Raw genomic sequence first — 17,727 nt, 5'->3', positions numbered from 1 at the left:
GTCAGAATAGTAATTTTTTTTAAACTTTGGTTTTCAAACATGACAAAAAAAGAATGAATTTTGGAAAACATAACCTGGTGGGCACTGCATAATTACAATCAGATCTCCATGTGCTCTTAATTTATTAAATCATTTACAATCTAGCTCTCAAAGTAAGAAATAAAGCATTTATTTATTATTTAGATGTAATTATCCTCAGGTAAACTATGCTTCCTATAGAGTATCAGTACCTTTGGATTTAATATATGAGGCACAACAGAGGAACAACCAGGCAAAGATTCTTGTGAAAGAGACTAGGGGACAGATAGGGAGTAACTCGATCTTAGCAAGAAACTAAAATGATGCCCCCTTTTCCTTCAGGGATTTAGCAGAACAGCAGATATAAGTCACTGGAAGGTTCAGTTCAGTTCAGTTCAATCGTGTCTGACTCTTTGCGACCCCATGAACAGCAGCATGCCAGGCCTCCCATCACTAACTCCTGGAGTTTACCCAAACTCATGTCCATTGAGTCGGTGATGCTTATCCAACCATCTCATTCCCTGTCGTCCCCTTCTCCTCCTGCCCTCAATCCTTCCCAGCATTAGGGTCTTTTCAAATGAGTCAGTTCTTCGCATCTGGTGGCCAAAGTATTGGAGTTTCAGCTTCAACATCAGTCCTTCCAATGAACACCCAGGACTGATCTCCTTCAGAATGGACTGGTTGGATCTCCCTATAGTCCAAGGGACTCTCAAGAGTCTTTTCCAACACCACAGTTCAAAAGCATCAATTCTTCGGCACTCAGCTTTCTTTATAGTCCAACTCACATCCATACATGACTACTGGAAAAACCATAGCCTTGACTAGACGGACCTTTGTTGACAAAGTAATGTCTCTGTTTTTTAATATGCTATCTAGGTTAGTCATAACTTTCCTGCCAAGGAGTAAGCATCTTTTAATTTCATGGCTGCAATCACCATCTGCAGTGATTTTGGAGCCCCAAAAAATAAAGTCTGACACTGTTTCCACTGTTTCCCCATCTATTTCCCATGAAGTGATGGGGCTGGATGCCATGATCTTAGTTTTCTAAATGTTGAGCTTTAAGTCAACATTTTCACTCTCCTCTTTCACTTTCATCAAGAAGCTCATTAGTTCTTCTTCACTTTCTGCCATAAGGGTGGTGTCATCTGCATATCTGAAGTTACTGGTATTTCTCCGGGTAATCTTGATTCCAGGTTGTACTTCTTCCAGCCCAGCGTTTCTCATGATGTACTCTGCATATAAGCAGGGTGACAATATACAGCCTTAACGTACTCCTTTTCCTATTTGGAAACAGTCTGTTGCTTCATGTCCAGTTCTAACTGTTGCTTCCTGACCTGCATATAGGTTTCTCAAGAGGCAGATCAGGGGGTCTGGTATTCCCATCTCTTTCAGAATTTTCCACAGTTTATTGTGATCCACACAGTCAAAGGCTTTGGCATTGTCAATAAAGCAGAAATAGATGTTTTTCTGGAACTCTCTTGCTTTTTCCGTGATCCAGTGGATGTTGGCAATTTGATCTCTGGTTCCTCTGCCTTTTCTAAAACCAGCTTGAACATCTGGAAGTTCATGGTTCACGTATTGCTGAAGCCTGGCTTTGAGAATTTTGAGCATTACTTTACTAGCGTGCGAGATGAGTGCAATTGTGCGGTAGTTTGAGCATTCTTTGGCATTGCCTTTCTTTGGGATTAGAATAAAAACTGACCTTTTCCAGTCCTGTGGCCACTGCTGGGTTTTCCAAATTTGCTGGCATGTTGAGTGCAGTATTTTCACAGCATCATCTTTTAGAATCTGAACTAGCTCAACTGGAATCCCATCACCTACACTAGCTTTGTTCGTAGTGATGCTTCCTAAGGTCCACTTGACTTCACATTCCAGGATGTCTGGCTCTAGGTGAGTGATCACACCATCGTGATTATCTGGGTCATGAAGATATTTTTTGTGCAGTTCTCTGTGTATTCTTGCCATCTCTTCTTAATATCTTCTGCTTCTGTTAAAAAAGAAAGGTAGTCCCCCTCAGTTCTTCCAAGCTGGTCATCTTCCTGGGTTCCAGCTCTGATATTTTGAAAGCGCTGAAACAACACATCAGAGCTGGGGTGTGGGGTTCTTCATCCCAAGAATAGGCAGCTTCCTTCCTTTTTCTTCATCATAACTCATCGAAACACGGCCCCTGGGGGTCAAGCAGCGGCCCACCATGTACATTGCTGCCACACAGCTCAGATGACCAGAGAGGGTGCTGCAGGGCTTCTGCACTGCAGCTGCCTCAGCCATCTCTTACAGTGCACTTCTAGACTAACTAATCTTCACTGCTCACTAAGAGGCATGGAGAAACACATATAACCCCCTTTTATAAATGGAGAGGTCAAGACTAACTCGGATAAGGGAAAAGATGTCTCCAAGTTTTTAAAAATAATGATTTTATTATTTTTGGTTCCAATAACAAAAATGGACATTTTTTTGATTAACAAAAAGGAAAAAATTTCTATCAGCCTATCTTGAAATAAAATAGAAACTTCTTAACTGACAGCCACCTGACTGACTGACTGGGTTATCCATGACATTCACCATTCTCTGTAAGCATGCTGACAGAGGCCCACAGCATGTTGGATCCTGGGGCGAGTTAGCCACTCTGCAGTATCTGAACATGGTTGTCCAAGCTAAGTAAGACCAAGAGTCAGATCTTTGCTCCCAACTCTTTTCCCAGTTATCTTTGGTTTTGCATTATGTAAATCAACAGAATAATATATAAACTCATGAAATAAGTGTCAAAATGTTGTTTCTATAAAAACTATGCTTTAATGCTTCGAAAGCCTAGATGTAGGCAAATAGAAAAAAGAAAAAAAAGATTGTCAAGTTGGATGCAAGCAGATATAAAAGACTGGAAGAAAGTTGTAAAACTCAAGAGGATTATCCAATCAAGCTGCTTTACAAATTAAATATCTTAGGTCTTCCAGTTCTAGCACTATTTAAAAAAAAAAAAAAAAAACAATAACTAACTGCTTGAACAGTTAGGTTTAATACAAAGGAACAGTTGCTCACAACAATGCCCCAGGTAAGGATAATCTGAAAATGTTCAAGCAGAGGTTGAATGATAGCTGGGCAGAATTGCTACACAGGGGTCCAGAATTTTGTGTGATTCATGCTTGAGTTGGAGACTTTCTTTCCTCTTTTTTTTTCCCATTAGAAGCACTAATTTTTAGCTGAGAATAAGACCTTTAAAACTAGTTGTTTTGTTAGTTTTCTGAGATTATAAAGTTCCCCCAAAATTACTTAAGATTATTTAGCAAGCAATTAAGTTTACACACGAGTTACAACAAACGGTAATTTAAAAGACAATTTGACGATCTTTCCATGTGTTCTCTCTCCTTACAGCTGCTGAACCAGGCAGCAGAGTGGAAACTTCAGGCTAAAGTGCTGAAGGAACAAGAGACAGTCCTGCAGGCTCAGGTGAAGTAGGGGTACAACAATGCATGCAGTGTGTCTTCCTTGCTGTGAACCAAAGGGAGTCTACACAAGGCCTTCCACGTGGGAGGGGAAGTGGGGACAGGAGTTAGAAATGAAGAATAACTTCATATTTATTATTTTTAAGTAAAAATAAAGGCACAATGTTATATCTAAGAAAAATAAATGCTCTGCACCAACAACTTCTGGTCAAAAGGTCTGCTGACATACAAATGAGGGTCAACCAGAATAGGCTGGTGGCCAGGTGTTCACAGGTCCTCTCTCCCTCCTCCCCCATTAACCTATGAAGGTAAAGATTGATGGAACCTGTTCAAATGCACCATCTATAATTCCCAATACTGAAAATGTCCTTACTTGTTTGATATTATTCATAATAAAAGGAAATTAGAAAAATAGAGTCAGCAAAATAGAGTCGTGCTGGCCTTGCCAGTGCTGACTGATTAGAAATGGTGGACAAGTTAGAAACCATTTTTATTTGGTTTCATGTTGTTATGAGTGTATTTTGATTAGACTATAGGAATTCGTATTGCAGGCTCAAAAATAAAGATTATGCAACAGCTGGCTCTGGAGGAAAGCCAGACTTCTCCCATCTTTCTGGGGCCCTTGGGGCTCTGCTCATCGTGCCACAGGCTGGGCCACAGAGTCCTAGTTCCCTGGCTGGGAGAAATGCCCACTTGCTAAAGGGACTGTAAAATCACACAGTGAAAATTCACCAAAAGCGAGAAAATCAGAAGCCTTCCAAAACTGGGCAGCATTAAGATTTGAATATTTCACTTATAAATGTTTATGTGCTGACTGCTGAATACTTGTCCATTGTAAATATTAAAAAATTATTCATTGTATGAATGAATAAGTTCAATGAATATTTGTACATTTTTTTTAATTTAAAAGAAGCAAAATCACAAATTACATCACTGCATAGACAAAAACAAAGATAACATTTTGATTTCTAACCTTCCTAAAGAACACTTTTCCAATGTGTTTACCAAACACAATGATGACTTGTTTCCCCACTAATATACCAGTTTTAAAATATTAATTACATAGAAATTTTAAAAATATATTTTTTCACTATTAATAGATTCAAAGGACTCAGAATTAAAAGATTAAACTATAAAGTTACAAACTCAAGATCACCCTTTAGGCAGTCACAGAGCACATCATTTCACGGTGTGGGGTGGGTGGCAGGCAGCGGCAGTTTCCGAGCCAGAAGTAGGCAGGGGGAAGGAGGTGTGACCTGACTATAGGGGGGCAGGGGTTGGTAGGAGGGGAGAATCCAGAGCATCAGGTCAGGGCTTCTGGCTCTATCTCTGTCCCATTCACAGCACAAAGCCTTGAGGTATACAACAGACAGTACTTGAAGCTATTCAGTGTTCACAACATCTGTTATAAGCAATCTCTACTCTTCTATGCTAAATGAAGAATACATTAATACCATGAGACTCTGGGCTAGAGAGTGCTTCATTCAGCTGATATCAGAAAACAGGCCTTTAATAACCTGAAAGGTATGATTTAATTTCCCACCTATACTCCCTCAAGTTAGAAAAAGAAGAAACCAAGGTCTAGACTTGCCAGTGTTCCTTGTTCAATCCTCAAAACTGGGCTGAGTCCAGAAACCAGATGGCTCTTCTGCTGAGAAGCTGTCTGATTCTGTACAATTCACCTAAACCTCCCTGGACCTAAACTTCCTGGTCTGTAAAACAAGGATGCTGCAATGTATCTAAGATCCCCAGCTGGAGTCCTTTGACCTCTTGGAAGCCTATTACTTTTCAGTATTTCCAAAACATAACAGCATATGAGGCAGCAGCTGCTGTGTAAAATGTAGTTGTTTTTGACAATATAACAGCTTCGCTTAGCAGCATGGATGGTAGCTATTCGTATAGTTGATTCAGTTTATAAAAGGAAAATGAGTCTATGTAATATATGCAGTTTGTTTTCAAGTTATGCATGCAAAGCACTTAATTCAGTGTCTGCCCCATAATAAGCATAATTAATTCAACTAATATTTACTGAGCATCTAAGTGCTTGGCATGGCTCTATATGTTAGAGATATACTACTCAATAAAAGAACCAAAAATGCCTGCCTAATTAAACTCACAATCTAATGATAACAATGATATTAATTAAAATGCTAACGACTAGTTAGTGTATGAGTTAATACTAGTGTTATCTCATGGGCTCAGTCCAGCTCAGTTCAGTCGCTCAGTCGTGTCCGATTCTTTGTGACCCTGTGAATCACAGCACCCCAGGCCTCCCTGTCCATCACCAACTCCTGGAGTTCACCCATACTCATGTGCATCGAGTCGGTAATGCCATCCATCCATCTCATCCTCTGTCGTCCCCTTCTCCTCCTGCCCCCAATCCCTCCCAGCATCAGGGTCTTTTCTGATGAATCAACTCTTCACATAAGGTGGCCAAAGTACTGGAGTTTCAGCTTCAGCATCAGTCCGTCCAATGAACACCCAGGACTGATCTCCTTTAGGATGGACTGGTTGGATCTCCTTGCAGTCCAAGGGACTCTCAAGAGTCTTCTCCAACACCACACTTCAAAAGCATCAATTCTTCGGTGCTCAGTCTTGTTCACAGTCCAACTCTCACATCCATACATGACCACAGGAAAAACCATGGCCTTGACTAGATGGACCTTTGTTGGCAAAGTAATATCTCTGCTTTTGAATATGCTATCTAGGTTGGTCATAACTTTCCTGCCAAGGAGTAAGTATCTTTTAATTTCATGGCTGCAATCACCATCTGCAGTGATTTTGGAGCCCAAAAAAATAAAGTCTGACACCGTTTCCACTGTTTCCTCATCTATTCACCACGAAGTGATGGGACCAGATGCCATGATCTTAGTTTTCTGAATGTTGAGCTTTAAGCCAACTTTTTCACTCTCCTCTTTCACTTTCATCAAGAGGCTTTTTAGTTCCTCTTCACTTTCTGCCATAAGGGTGGTGTCATCTGCATATCTGAGCTTATTGATATTTCTCCGGGTAATCTTGATTCCAGCTTGTGTTTCTTCCAGCCCAGCATTTCTCATGATGCTCTGCATATAAGTTAAATAAGCAGGGTGACAATATACAGCCTTGACGTACTTCTTTTCCTATTTGGAACCAATCTGTTGTTCCATGTCCAGTTCTAACTGTTGCTTCCTGACCTGCATACAGATTTCTCAAGAGGCAGGTCAGGTGGTCTGGTATTCCCATCTCTTTCAGAATTGTCCACAGTTTATTGTGATCCATACAGTCAAAGGCTTTGACATAGTCAATAAAGCAGAAATGATGTTTTTCTGGAACTCTCTTGTTTTTTCGATGATCCAGTGGATGTTGGCAATTTGATCTCTGCCTTTTCTAAATCTGGAAGTTCACAGTTCACATATTGCTAAAGCCAGGCCTGGAGAATTTTGAGCATTACTTTACCTGCGTGCGAGATGAGTGCAATTGTGCAGTAATTTGAGCATTCTTTGGCATTGCCTTTCTTTGGGATTAGAATGAAAACTGACCTTTTCCAGTCCTGTGGCCACTGCTGAGTTTTCCAAATTTGCTGGCATATTGAGTGCAGCACTTTCACGCATCATCTTTCAGGATTTGAAATAGCTCAACTGGAATTCCATCACCTCCACTAGCTTTGATCGTAGTGATGCTTTCTACGGCTTACTTGACTTCACATTCCAGGATGTATGGCTCTAGGTAAATGATCACACCATAGTGATTATCTGGGTCGTGAAGATCCTTTTTGTACAGTTCTTCTCTGTATTCTTGCCACCTCTTCTTAATATCTTCTGCTTCTGTTAGGTCCATACCATTTCTGTCCTTTATCGAGCCCATCTTGGCATGAAATGTTCCCTTGGTATCTCTGATTTTCTTGAAGAGATCTCTAGTCTTTCCTATTCTGTTGTTTTCCTCTATTTCTTTGCATTGATTGCTGAGGAAGGCTTTCTTATCTCATGGCTAAGGACACACCTAGTGATAGATGAGACAAAGAAGTTCTTTAGTTGCCAAAAAGCTTCAGAACCACTGGAAAAGATAATCTCAGGACCCTGTTCAGCTCTAGTTCATGAACACAGAGAATTTCTAGGGCTGTAGAAGCATGGTACTAAACTGAGTTAACCCTGCCTCCTCCATCACTTTGCTTTCCATGGTGCTTGGCTCTCTCTGCAAGGACCCTCTCTTGTCTATCTCTTTTGTCTTCAAGGCATTTTCACAACTTCAATAATTACTTAAACATCAAGAAGAATATGGAGGCCCTGAATCCCTACATGTAATAATGCTTAAACAAGCTTCTATTGAAAACTATCAGCACTGTATTTTTTAAAAGTTTAAACCTTGAAAAACAAAGTCTGTTGTTGTTCAGTCACTAAGTCATGTCCAATTCTTTGCCACCTCATGAACTGCAGCACCCCAAATTTCCCTGTCCTTCACAATCTCCCGGAGTTTGCTCAAACTCATGTCCATTGAGTCCACGATGCGATAAAACCATCCCATCCTCTGTCATCCCCTTCTCCTCTTGTCCTCAATCTTTCCCAGCATCAGGGTCTTTTCCAGTAAGTTGGCTCTTCACATCAGGTGGCCAAAGTACTAGAGCTCCACCTTCAGCATCAGTCATTCCAATGAATATTCAGGATTGATTTCCTTTAGGATTGACTGGTTTTGTCTTCTTGCTGTCCAAGGAACTCTGAAGAGTCTGCTCCAGAACCACAGTTCCAAAGCATCAATTCTTCAGCACTCTTCTATGGGCTTCCCAGGTGGCACAGTGGTAAAGAATTACCTGCTATTGTAGAAGATGCAAGAGACACGGGTTCCATCCCTGGGTCGGGAAGATCCCCTGGAAGAGGAAATGGCAACCCATTCCAGTATTCTTGCCTGGAAAATTCCATGGACAGAGGAGCCTGGCAGGCTACAATCTATGGGGTCACAAAGAATTGGACACGACTGAGCTCACACACATCCATGCATGTATGCAGCCTTCTTTATGGTCCAACTCTCACATCCATACATGACTACTGGAAAAACAATAGCTTTGATTAGATGAACCTTTGTCAGCAAAGTGATATCTCTGCTTTTTAATATGCTGTCTAGGTTGGTCATAGCTTTTCTTCCAAGGAGCAAGCATCCTTTAATTTCATGCCTGGAGTCACCATCTGCAGCAATTTTGGAGCCAAGAAAATAAAATCTACCACTGATTCCACTTTTTCCCCTTCTATTTGCTATGAAACAATAGGACTGGATGCCATGATCTTAGTTTTTGGAATGTTGAGTTTTACGCCAGCTTAAACAAAGTCTATCACAAATGATTTTGCAAAGCACTCAAACACTTCCTTTGGTTTGACAATTAAAAGAGTGGGTTAGTAGGAGGAAGACGTCTTAGTCCCCATTTCTATGGTCTGAGCAAAGACAATATAAAGGACAGATTGTGTTTTCCTAGCTGGAAGTCACTTTTCAGTCCTAAAACAATAGCTTGCCAGTCTGGGGCATGATTCTCACTTAGGGAAGAGACGTCTGACTTTCAATTATACAAACCAAGGCAATAGAGTAAATGTCAGAGATGATCAATGGAATACAACTGTGGCTACAAATAGAGTGTTCATTGGATCAATAAGGCTGAAGATGGTAGTAGATGTAGAAAGTCAGCAATATCAACACAACACAGCATTGCAGACATAAAATACTACCCGAGGGGAAAGATCAGTGAGTCAACTCTTAAAGACAGGTAATCACAGTCTTTAATCTCAGAAGACCTCACTGTATCTATTTAAGATGAGAGATTTCTCTGCAACTATAATAATAATTGGATTACTTCCCAAGCCAAATCATCTAAGTTGGCTAAGACAATTTCTAGACAACTTTATGTTTCATATATGCTATGAACGTTTGTAATTAAAATTTCAGCCTTTTCAGTTCAGTCGCTCAGTCACATCCGACTCTTTGTGACCCCATGGACTGCAGCACACCAAGCTTCCCTGTCCATCACCAACTACCGGAGCCTACTCAAACTCATGTCCATCACGTCAGTGATGCCATCCAAACATCTCATCCTCTATTGTCCCCTTCTCCCGCCTTCAATCTTTCCAAGCATCAGAGTCTTTTCTAATGAGTCATTGGCATTAAATGGCCAAAGTATTGGAGGTTCAGCTTCAGCATCTGTCCTTCCAATGAATATTCTGGACTGACTTCCTTCAGGATTGACTGGTTTGATCTCCTTGCTGTCCAAGGGACTCTCAAGAGTCTTCTCCAACACCACAGTTCAAAAGCATCAATTCTTTGGCACTCAGCTTTCTTTATACTCCAATGCTCACATCCATACATGACTACTGGAAAAACCATAGCCTTGACTACATGGACCTTTGTTGGTAAAGTAATGTCTGCTTTTTAATATGCTGTCTAGGTTTGTCATAGCTTTTCTTCCAAGGAGCAAATGTCTTTTAATTTCATGGCTGCACTTACCATCTGCAGTGATTTTGGAGCCCAAAAAAATAAAGCCTCTCACTGCTTCCATTGTTTCCCCATCTATGTACCATGAAGTGATAGGACTGGATGCCATGATCTTAGTTTTCTGAATGTTGAATTTTAAGCCAATTTTTTCACTCTCCTCTTTCACTTTCATTAAGAGGCTCTTTAGTTCTTCACTTTCTGCCATAAGGATGGTGTCATCTGCATATCTGATGTTACTAATATTTCTCCCAGCAATCTTGATTCCAGCTTGTGCTTCATCCAGCCCAGCATTTCACATGAGTACTCTGCATAGAAGTTAAATAAGCAAATGACAATATACAGGACTCTGCATAGAAGTTAAATAAGCAGGGTGACAATACACAGCCTTGATGTACTCCTTTTCCTATTTGGAACCAGTCTGTTGCTCCATGTCCAGTTCTAACTGTTGCTTCTTCACCTGCATACAGATTTCTCAAGAGGCAAATCAGATGGTCTGGGATTCCCATCTCCTTAAGAATTTTCCACAGTTTATTGTGATCCACACAGTCAAAGGCTTTGGCATAGTCAATAAAGCAGAAGTAGATCTTTTTCTGGAACTCACTTGCTTTTTCCATGATCCAGCAGATGTTGGCAATTTGATCTCTGGTTCCTCTGTCTTTTCTAAATCCAGCTTGAACATCTGGAAGTTCACAGTTCATGTACTGCTGAAGCCTGGCTTGGAGAATTTTGAGCATTACTTGGCTAGCGTGTGAGATGAATGCAATTGTGGCAGTAGTTTGAGCATTCTTTGGCATTGCCTTTCTTTGGGATTGGAATGAAAACTGACCTTTTCCAGTCCTGTGGCCACTGCTGAGTTTTCCAAATTTGCTGGCATATTGAGTGCAGCACTATCATAGAATCATCTTTTAGGGTTTGAAATAGCTCAACTGGAATTCCATCACCTCCACTAGCTTTGTTTGTAGTGATGCTTCCTAAAGCGCACTTGACTTCGCATTCCAGGATGTCTGGCTCTAGGTGAGTAATCACACCATCATGGCTTTCTGAGTCATTAAGATCTCTTTTGTATAGTTCTTCTGTGTATCCTAGCCATCTTTTCTTAATATCTTCTGCTTCTGTTAGGGCCTTACCATTTCTGTCCTTTATTGTGCCCATCTTTACATGAAATGTCTCTAATTTTCTTGAAGAAATCTCTAGCCTTTCCCATTCTATTGTTTTCCTCTATTTCTTTGTACTAATCACTGAGGAAGGCTTTCTTATCTCTCCTTACTATTCTTTCAAACTCTGCATTCAGCTGGTTATATCTTTCCTTTTCTCCTTTGCCTTTAGTTTCTCCTCTCTTCTCAGCTATTTGTAAGGCCTTCTAAGACAGCCATTTTGTCTTTTTGCATTTCTTTTTCTTGCAAATGGTCTTGATCACTGCCTCCTGTACAATGTCACGACTTCGTCCATAGTGCTTCAGGCACTCTATCCAATTTAATCCCTTGAATCTATTTCTCACTTCCACTGTATAGTCGTAAGGGATTTGATTTAGGTCATACCTGAAGGGTCTAGTAGTTTTCCCTACTTTCTTCAATTTAAGTCTGAATTTGGCAATAAGTAGTTCATTATCTGAGCCACAGTCAGCTCCCAGTCTTGTTTTTGCTGACTGTATAGAGCTTCTCCATCTTTGGCTGCAAAATATAATCAATTTGATTTCAGTATTGGCCATCTGATGATGTCCATGTGTAGAGTCTTCTCTTGTGATGTTGGAATCAAAATTTGTGCTCAGTTAAAAGAACGCATGTGCCACCTAACCCATTTAAAAGTGAAATATTGGAGCAGGAGTTGTTGTTACTAACCGTAGAGTAGTTTGTTTCTATTTCTGCCTCTGGTAAGAATCCTGAGGATGACCTCTGGATGTTCTTTCCATGCTTCTCTGATATACCAAAGTGAAAGAGGGAATATGACACATCAGACACGCATCATGTCAACATAAAAGTGAGAAGGAAAATACAACCAAATAAATATCCATAAAGGAAACAGGAAGTGTACATTTTTAGTTAGTATATAAGTCAAGAGTGTCAGATTTGGTTACCTGAGAAAAGTATAGTTCACACAGATTTTGCCACCTATGACAAAAAGGTCAAACAGGAAGAAAAGCGGATTAAAAAAAAATCACTAGAAGGAAAGGAAGAAATGGAGAGCCATCGTTTACTGGGTTACAGAGTTTCAGTTTTGCATGATGAAAATTTCTGGAAATCCATTTGCACAATGTGAATTTACTTAACAATATTGAACTGTACACTTAAAATGGTTAAGACAGTGAATGTTGTATGTATTTTACCCAATTTAAAAGACAAGAAAGTTGAGGGTCACTAGAAAAAGGCCAAAGTGGTGATGAAGTGAGACACTAATCCCTCGAACTTTGGTGTATCTGTCTTCTCCATGACACAAGAAAACATAGAGGAGGAAAACAAAATCCACCCAGTTTATACATCAAAAGAACACTCAGCCCAAAGAAGAAGATAGCTGGTCAGGGAGGGTGTGGTTGCTCCCGCTGATCTTGTCAAGGTTGCATGCATGCATGGATGCTCAGTCGCTTCAGTCATGTCCAACTCTTTGTGACCCCATGGACTGTACCCCACCAGGCTCCTCTGTCCATGGAATTTTTCAGGCAAGAATACTGGAGTGGGTTGCCATTCCCTTCTCCAGGGGATCTTCCTGACCCAGGAATCTCACCTATGTCTCCTGCGTTGCAGGCGGATTCTTACTGCTGAGCCACCAGGGAAGTCCCCTGTCAAGGTTGCACAGGTGAAACAGAGCACACACATGGCCCCGCTTTCCCCTCTTGTCTGCAGCCTGCAGCTATAGGACTGCAAGAGAGGGTTTGGGAGGATCAGCTCAGGAGACCATATCTATACAACCACTGTAATTCTAATGGAATTACTGAAAAGTTGGGAAAAGAAAGAGGAGAATAAAGAAAAGAAGTTAACAGGAGGAGACTGGGTCCAAAATGCAAATGAATGGATTTTGTGATAGGTGAAGATCAGCTGGGATGGTTATTCCCACAGGCAGGCAGTCCCACAGGGGCTTATCCTCAAACTGAGGGACTTGACCTGTTCATGCACCCTGAAATCAATTCAGTGAATCCTAGCCACTTGTCTGTGGAGAAAATGAAACAGATTTATTAAATTAAACAGAATATGTCAAGAGTGCATTGCACATAATGAGTTAGTTTTGACCCTTGAACAATACACATTTGAACTGTGAAGATCTGATCATGCATGGTTTGTTTGTGTTTTTTTCCAATAGCAAATACTATAGTACTGCAGTATCTGACATTGATTGAATCTATGGATAGGGAACTGCAGAGATGAGGAACTGGGAATACAGAGGGCTGACTATATATTATACACAGATTTTGCACTTCATGGAGGGTCAATGCCCCTAACCCCCTGCTTTGTTCAAGGGTTAACTGTGTTGTTCTTTGAACTATGTGTCTAAAAGCTTTCCTGGCCGTGAATTCCCTGATGACGCTGAACCCAGTCTTTTTCAGTCTGTATGGCAAGGAATCATGAGAAAACGTTTAAGACACTAGAGTTACCCCAAATTTATCACCTATTCACATTGTTAATGACTGATTTCAAAATGCTGATGAGCTGTTGTTTTGATTTTTCTTTGGAAAATCTGTTTCTTATGAAAGGATTTATGTTATTTTACTGTTATCGTGTACTGCAGTAAAGTGAAAGTTCCTCAGCTCTTTGTGACCCCATGGACCATACAGTCCATGGAATTCTCCAGGCCAGAATACTGGAGTGGGTAGCCGTTTCCCTTCTCCAGGAGATCTTCCCAACCCAGGGATCAAACCCAGGTCTCCCGCATTGCAGGCAGATTCTTTACCAGCTGAGCCACAAGGGAAGCCCATGTACTGCAGTAAAACCTCTGCTATTCTGAATCATGTGAGAATGAACCATTCTGCTGCTGCTGCTAAGTCGCTTCAGTCATGTCCGACTCTGTGGAACCCCATAGACGGCAGCCCTCCAGGCTCCCCCGTCCCTGGGATTCTCCAGGCAAGAACACTGGAGTGGGTTGCCATTTCCTTCTCCAATGCATGAAAGTGAAAAGTGAAAGTGAAAGTGAAGTCGTGTCCAACTCTTTGGGACCCCATGGACTGCAGCCTACCAGGCTCCTCCATCCATGGGATTTTCCAGGCAAGAGTACTGGAGTGGGGTGCCATTGCCTTCTCCCATGAACCATTCTAGATGAGCTGATTTTCTTGGTTCTAGGAGTTGATTCCCACACAATCCCTCTGAAGTCCCATTGCCAAGACTGGGAACTCTCCAACCTACTGGCTATCACTCTTATATGCTTTTGAAAAGACAGTCCCACATGTCCTACCAGTCAGGTGGGGCCCAACTGAGGACTTCAGGCTATTCCAGATGTTCAAGAGTACCAAAGTCTCATTTAAATATGGAAGAGTTCCACGTCAGTAAACTAGAATCATCCATATTAAATCTCCACTCACTCCAAACATGCTATCCTAAAATTATTTTCAAAAGTAAGATTTTATTATTATATCACTGTCAGTAACAATCAAGTATTTATATAATCTCCTTCCCAATCTTACCCTACTCCTACCCCAAATACAAGCCTTGAAATGTGGAAGTACAGAGGCTCTTCTCAATACCTGCATCCATAAGATATTTTTTGGTGCAAATTAGAAAAATGCACTTCTTCCTCATTATTTCCATTAAAATTGGTATCACCATCATCATTGGTCAGCTGCTAAGTCATGTCCGACTCTGCAATCCCATGGACTGCAGCATGCCAGACTCCCCTGTCCTTCACTATCTCCCGGAGTTTGCTCAAATTCATGTCCATTGACTTGGTGATGCTATCTAACCATGTCATTCTCTGCTGCCTTCTCCTTTTGCCTTCAATCTTCCCCAGCATCAGGGTCTTTTCCAATGAGCTGGTTCTTCGCATTGGGTGGCCAAACTACTGGAGCTTCAGCTTCAGCATCAGTCCTTCCAATGATAATTTCTATTAAAAATTGGTATAATAAACTCATTTCCTTGAAAAGGAACATTTAACTGCTATTGGCTAGAACACTGTATTCAAAAACACACAAAACCACAATGTCAAAAAGGGAAATGGCATGTGCTTATAATGGCACAAGCACATAACGGCAGTATCCCTAGTCCATATCTGGCCCAGATCTCCCTTCCCTCAAGACCAAGCCCAAGGCTCACCTTCTCTACAAAAATGTGACTTATATCATCACCTGCCACATTTATCTCATTCTCTGATCAGTACTTAACTAATTTGGTACTTTGTGCTCACTGTTCTGTAATCAAGTTGTCTTTGGGATTCCCTCAAAAACAGCAGATACAGGTTAAATGCTTTTGTACATAACAGTCCTTGCTATGTTCAGTCAGAGCTCAATAAATGTTTGTTGGTAAAAATAATGATACAATGAAATGGTGATGATATATTTTATTATGTCATTTTTCTTTAAAGAAGTACTTCAGTCATACTCACTGACCTAGGCTGATCGCAAAGTAAAAAGAATTGAACATATCACTAACATTGTATTGAGAATTCTCTTAAATCATTTTCCTTTTCAAATAACAAACAATGACAGGTGGTTTTGTTTTGGAAGCATTCCTAAAACAGGAAAGCAGGCCTAAAACAATTCTACTCTTTCCCCTGTTTACAGCTTACTCTCTACTCTGGAAGGTTTGAAGAGTTTCAGAGCACACTGACAAAAAGCAATGAGGTGTTTGCCACTTTCAAACAAGAAATGGATAAAGTGAGTATTGCTTATCTCCCACAAAATACTGACATTTTCTATTTTGACAGGCAATTTTCCTTTGGGTTCATTTTTCTCTCGCTAAGATATTTCAGTGCATTTCATGAAGTAATAAAACATTTATACATGCAAATGAGATCTGGGCTGTATTTTATTGGTTAAATATCTGGCAGATTAATTTTAGGAAGAATCAAAAAACACCAGGATACATTTTCACCCTGAGGAAGAATATTTTCTTTTTCTAGTCCATGGAGAGGTTTAAAAAGAAAAGAGCTAGCAATATAATATTATGTTGTTTATGCTGAAATAAAAATATCAAATCTTCTAATGATTAAAAAAAAACTTTCATACAAATATGCAAGAGCAGAATGTTAGAGTAGAAAATACCATTTCATAGAGAATATATGTAATATGATATAACTAAGACAATCTTTAATGAGAAGTCTGAATTCAAATTCTGGGCATGCTCTTACTCATCAAGTAGCAGTAAACAATTCACTTAACTTCTCCCTTATTAAAATGCTATTTTTCTTGCCTATGTCACAAGATTGTGAAGTACAAATAAGTTAATGTATTTTTAAGGATTTTTAACTTTTTAAAAGTCTTACAAGTTGTATTGTTTGTTGTTGTTTTAGTCACTATGTCATGTCAGACTCTTTTGCAACCCCATGAGCTATAGCCCACCAGGCTTCTCTGTCCACAGATTTTCCAGGCAAGAATACTGTTGTGGGTAGTCATTTCCTCCTCCAGGGAATCTTCTTGACCTAGGGATCAAACCCATGTCTCCTGCATTGGTAGGCAAATTCTTTACCACTGAGCCACCAGGGAAGTCCACTTTTACAAATATAAGTTGCTAATTTTATTATTGGACATAATGTTTAAATTTTATTTAATTCATTGTTTTCCCAAAACAAAATCAGCATCAGAACTGTTTTTCTGAACAGGAACTAGCATTAACCTCTTTTTAGTATAGAAAACATTCTTTTAAAAAAAAATTTCACAAACATATATGATAAATTTCACCATTCACAAGCAAACTTAATAGGTCAACATTTCTTAAAAGTTACAACTTTCCCACTCCAGAAAGGATTCATCCATTTAAAAATATTTTTTTAATTACAGAGTTTTAATTTGGAATAAATATTAGAGTATAAAAATATTATTTCAAAATTAAATAGTTTTAAGAATCAGTTAAATATTAGAGCAAAATTTTTTATCTGAAGTTCATTTATAGACTTTTACTAGAATTAGCAAAAAAAAAAAAAATGATATGCATACTGCATTTCTTTAGGTGTAGTCCCATCAGTTCAGTTCTGTCGCTCAGTCATGTCTGACTCTTTGCCACCGAATGGACTGTAGCACGCCAGGCTTCTCTGTCCATCACCAACTCCCAGAGCTTGCTCAAACTCATGTCCATTGAGTCAGTGATGCCATCCAACCATCTCATCCTCTGTTGTAATCCTGCCTTCAATCTTTCCCACCATCAGGGTCTTTGCCAATGAGTCAGTTCTTTGCATCAGGCGGCCAAAGTACTGGAGCTTCAGCTTCAGCATTAGTTCTTTCAATGAATATTCAGGACTGATTTCCTTCAGGATTGACTGGTTTGATCTCCTTGCAGTCCAAGGGATACTCAAGAGTCTTCTCCAACACCATAGTTCAAAAGCATCAATTCTTTAGTGCTAGCTTTCTTTATGGTCCAACTCTCATATCCATACATGACTACTGGAAAAACCATAGCTTTGACTAAACAGACCTTTTTTGGCAAAGTAATGCATCTGCTTTTTAATATGCTGTCTAGGTTGGTCATAGCTTTTCTTCCAAGGAGCAAGTGTCTTAATTTCATGGCTGTACTCACCATCTGCAGTGATTTTGGAGCCCAAGAAAATAAAGTCTCTCATTGTTTCCATTGTTTACTCATCTATTTCTCATGAAGTGATAGGACCGGATGCCATGATCTTTGTTTTTTGAATGTTGAGTTTTAAGCCAGCTTTTTCACTCTCCTCCTTCACTTTCATCAAAAGGCTCTTCAGT

At 40.0% G+C, this 17,727-nt stretch overlaps 1 protein-coding gene and 1 long non-coding RNA gene across 2 annotated transcripts in view; one reads left to right on the top strand and one right to left on the bottom strand.

The window, feature by feature from the left end:
• TXLNB (taxilin beta) overlaps positions 1–17,727 on the top strand; it is a 59,741-nt gene that overhangs the window by 32,055 nt on the left and 9,959 nt on the right. Inside the window, exons 7-8 of the mRNA XM_055535772.1 lie at positions 3,388–3,462; positions 15,604–15,696. Coding sequence (XP_055391747.1) covers positions 3,388–3,462; positions 15,604–15,696 — 168 coding nt within the window. The remainder of the gene's footprint in view (positions 1–3,387; positions 3,463–15,603; positions 15,697–17,727) is intronic.
• LOC129620082 (uncharacterized) overlaps positions 1–17,727 on the bottom strand; it is a 234,692-nt gene that overhangs the window by 212,545 nt on the left and 4,420 nt on the right. The window lies entirely within an intron of this gene.

This window comes from Bubalus kerabau, chromosome 9 (assembly GCF_029407905.1).
Source record: "Bubalus kerabau isolate K-KA32 ecotype Philippines breed swamp buffalo chromosome 9, PCC_UOA_SB_1v2, whole genome shotgun sequence".
Taxonomy (NCBI): Eukaryota; Metazoa; Chordata; class Mammalia; order Artiodactyla; family Bovidae; genus Bubalus; species Bubalus kerabau.
The sequence above is the reverse complement of the archived record's forward strand: the minus strand, read 5'-3'. Positions and strand labels throughout refer to the sequence as shown.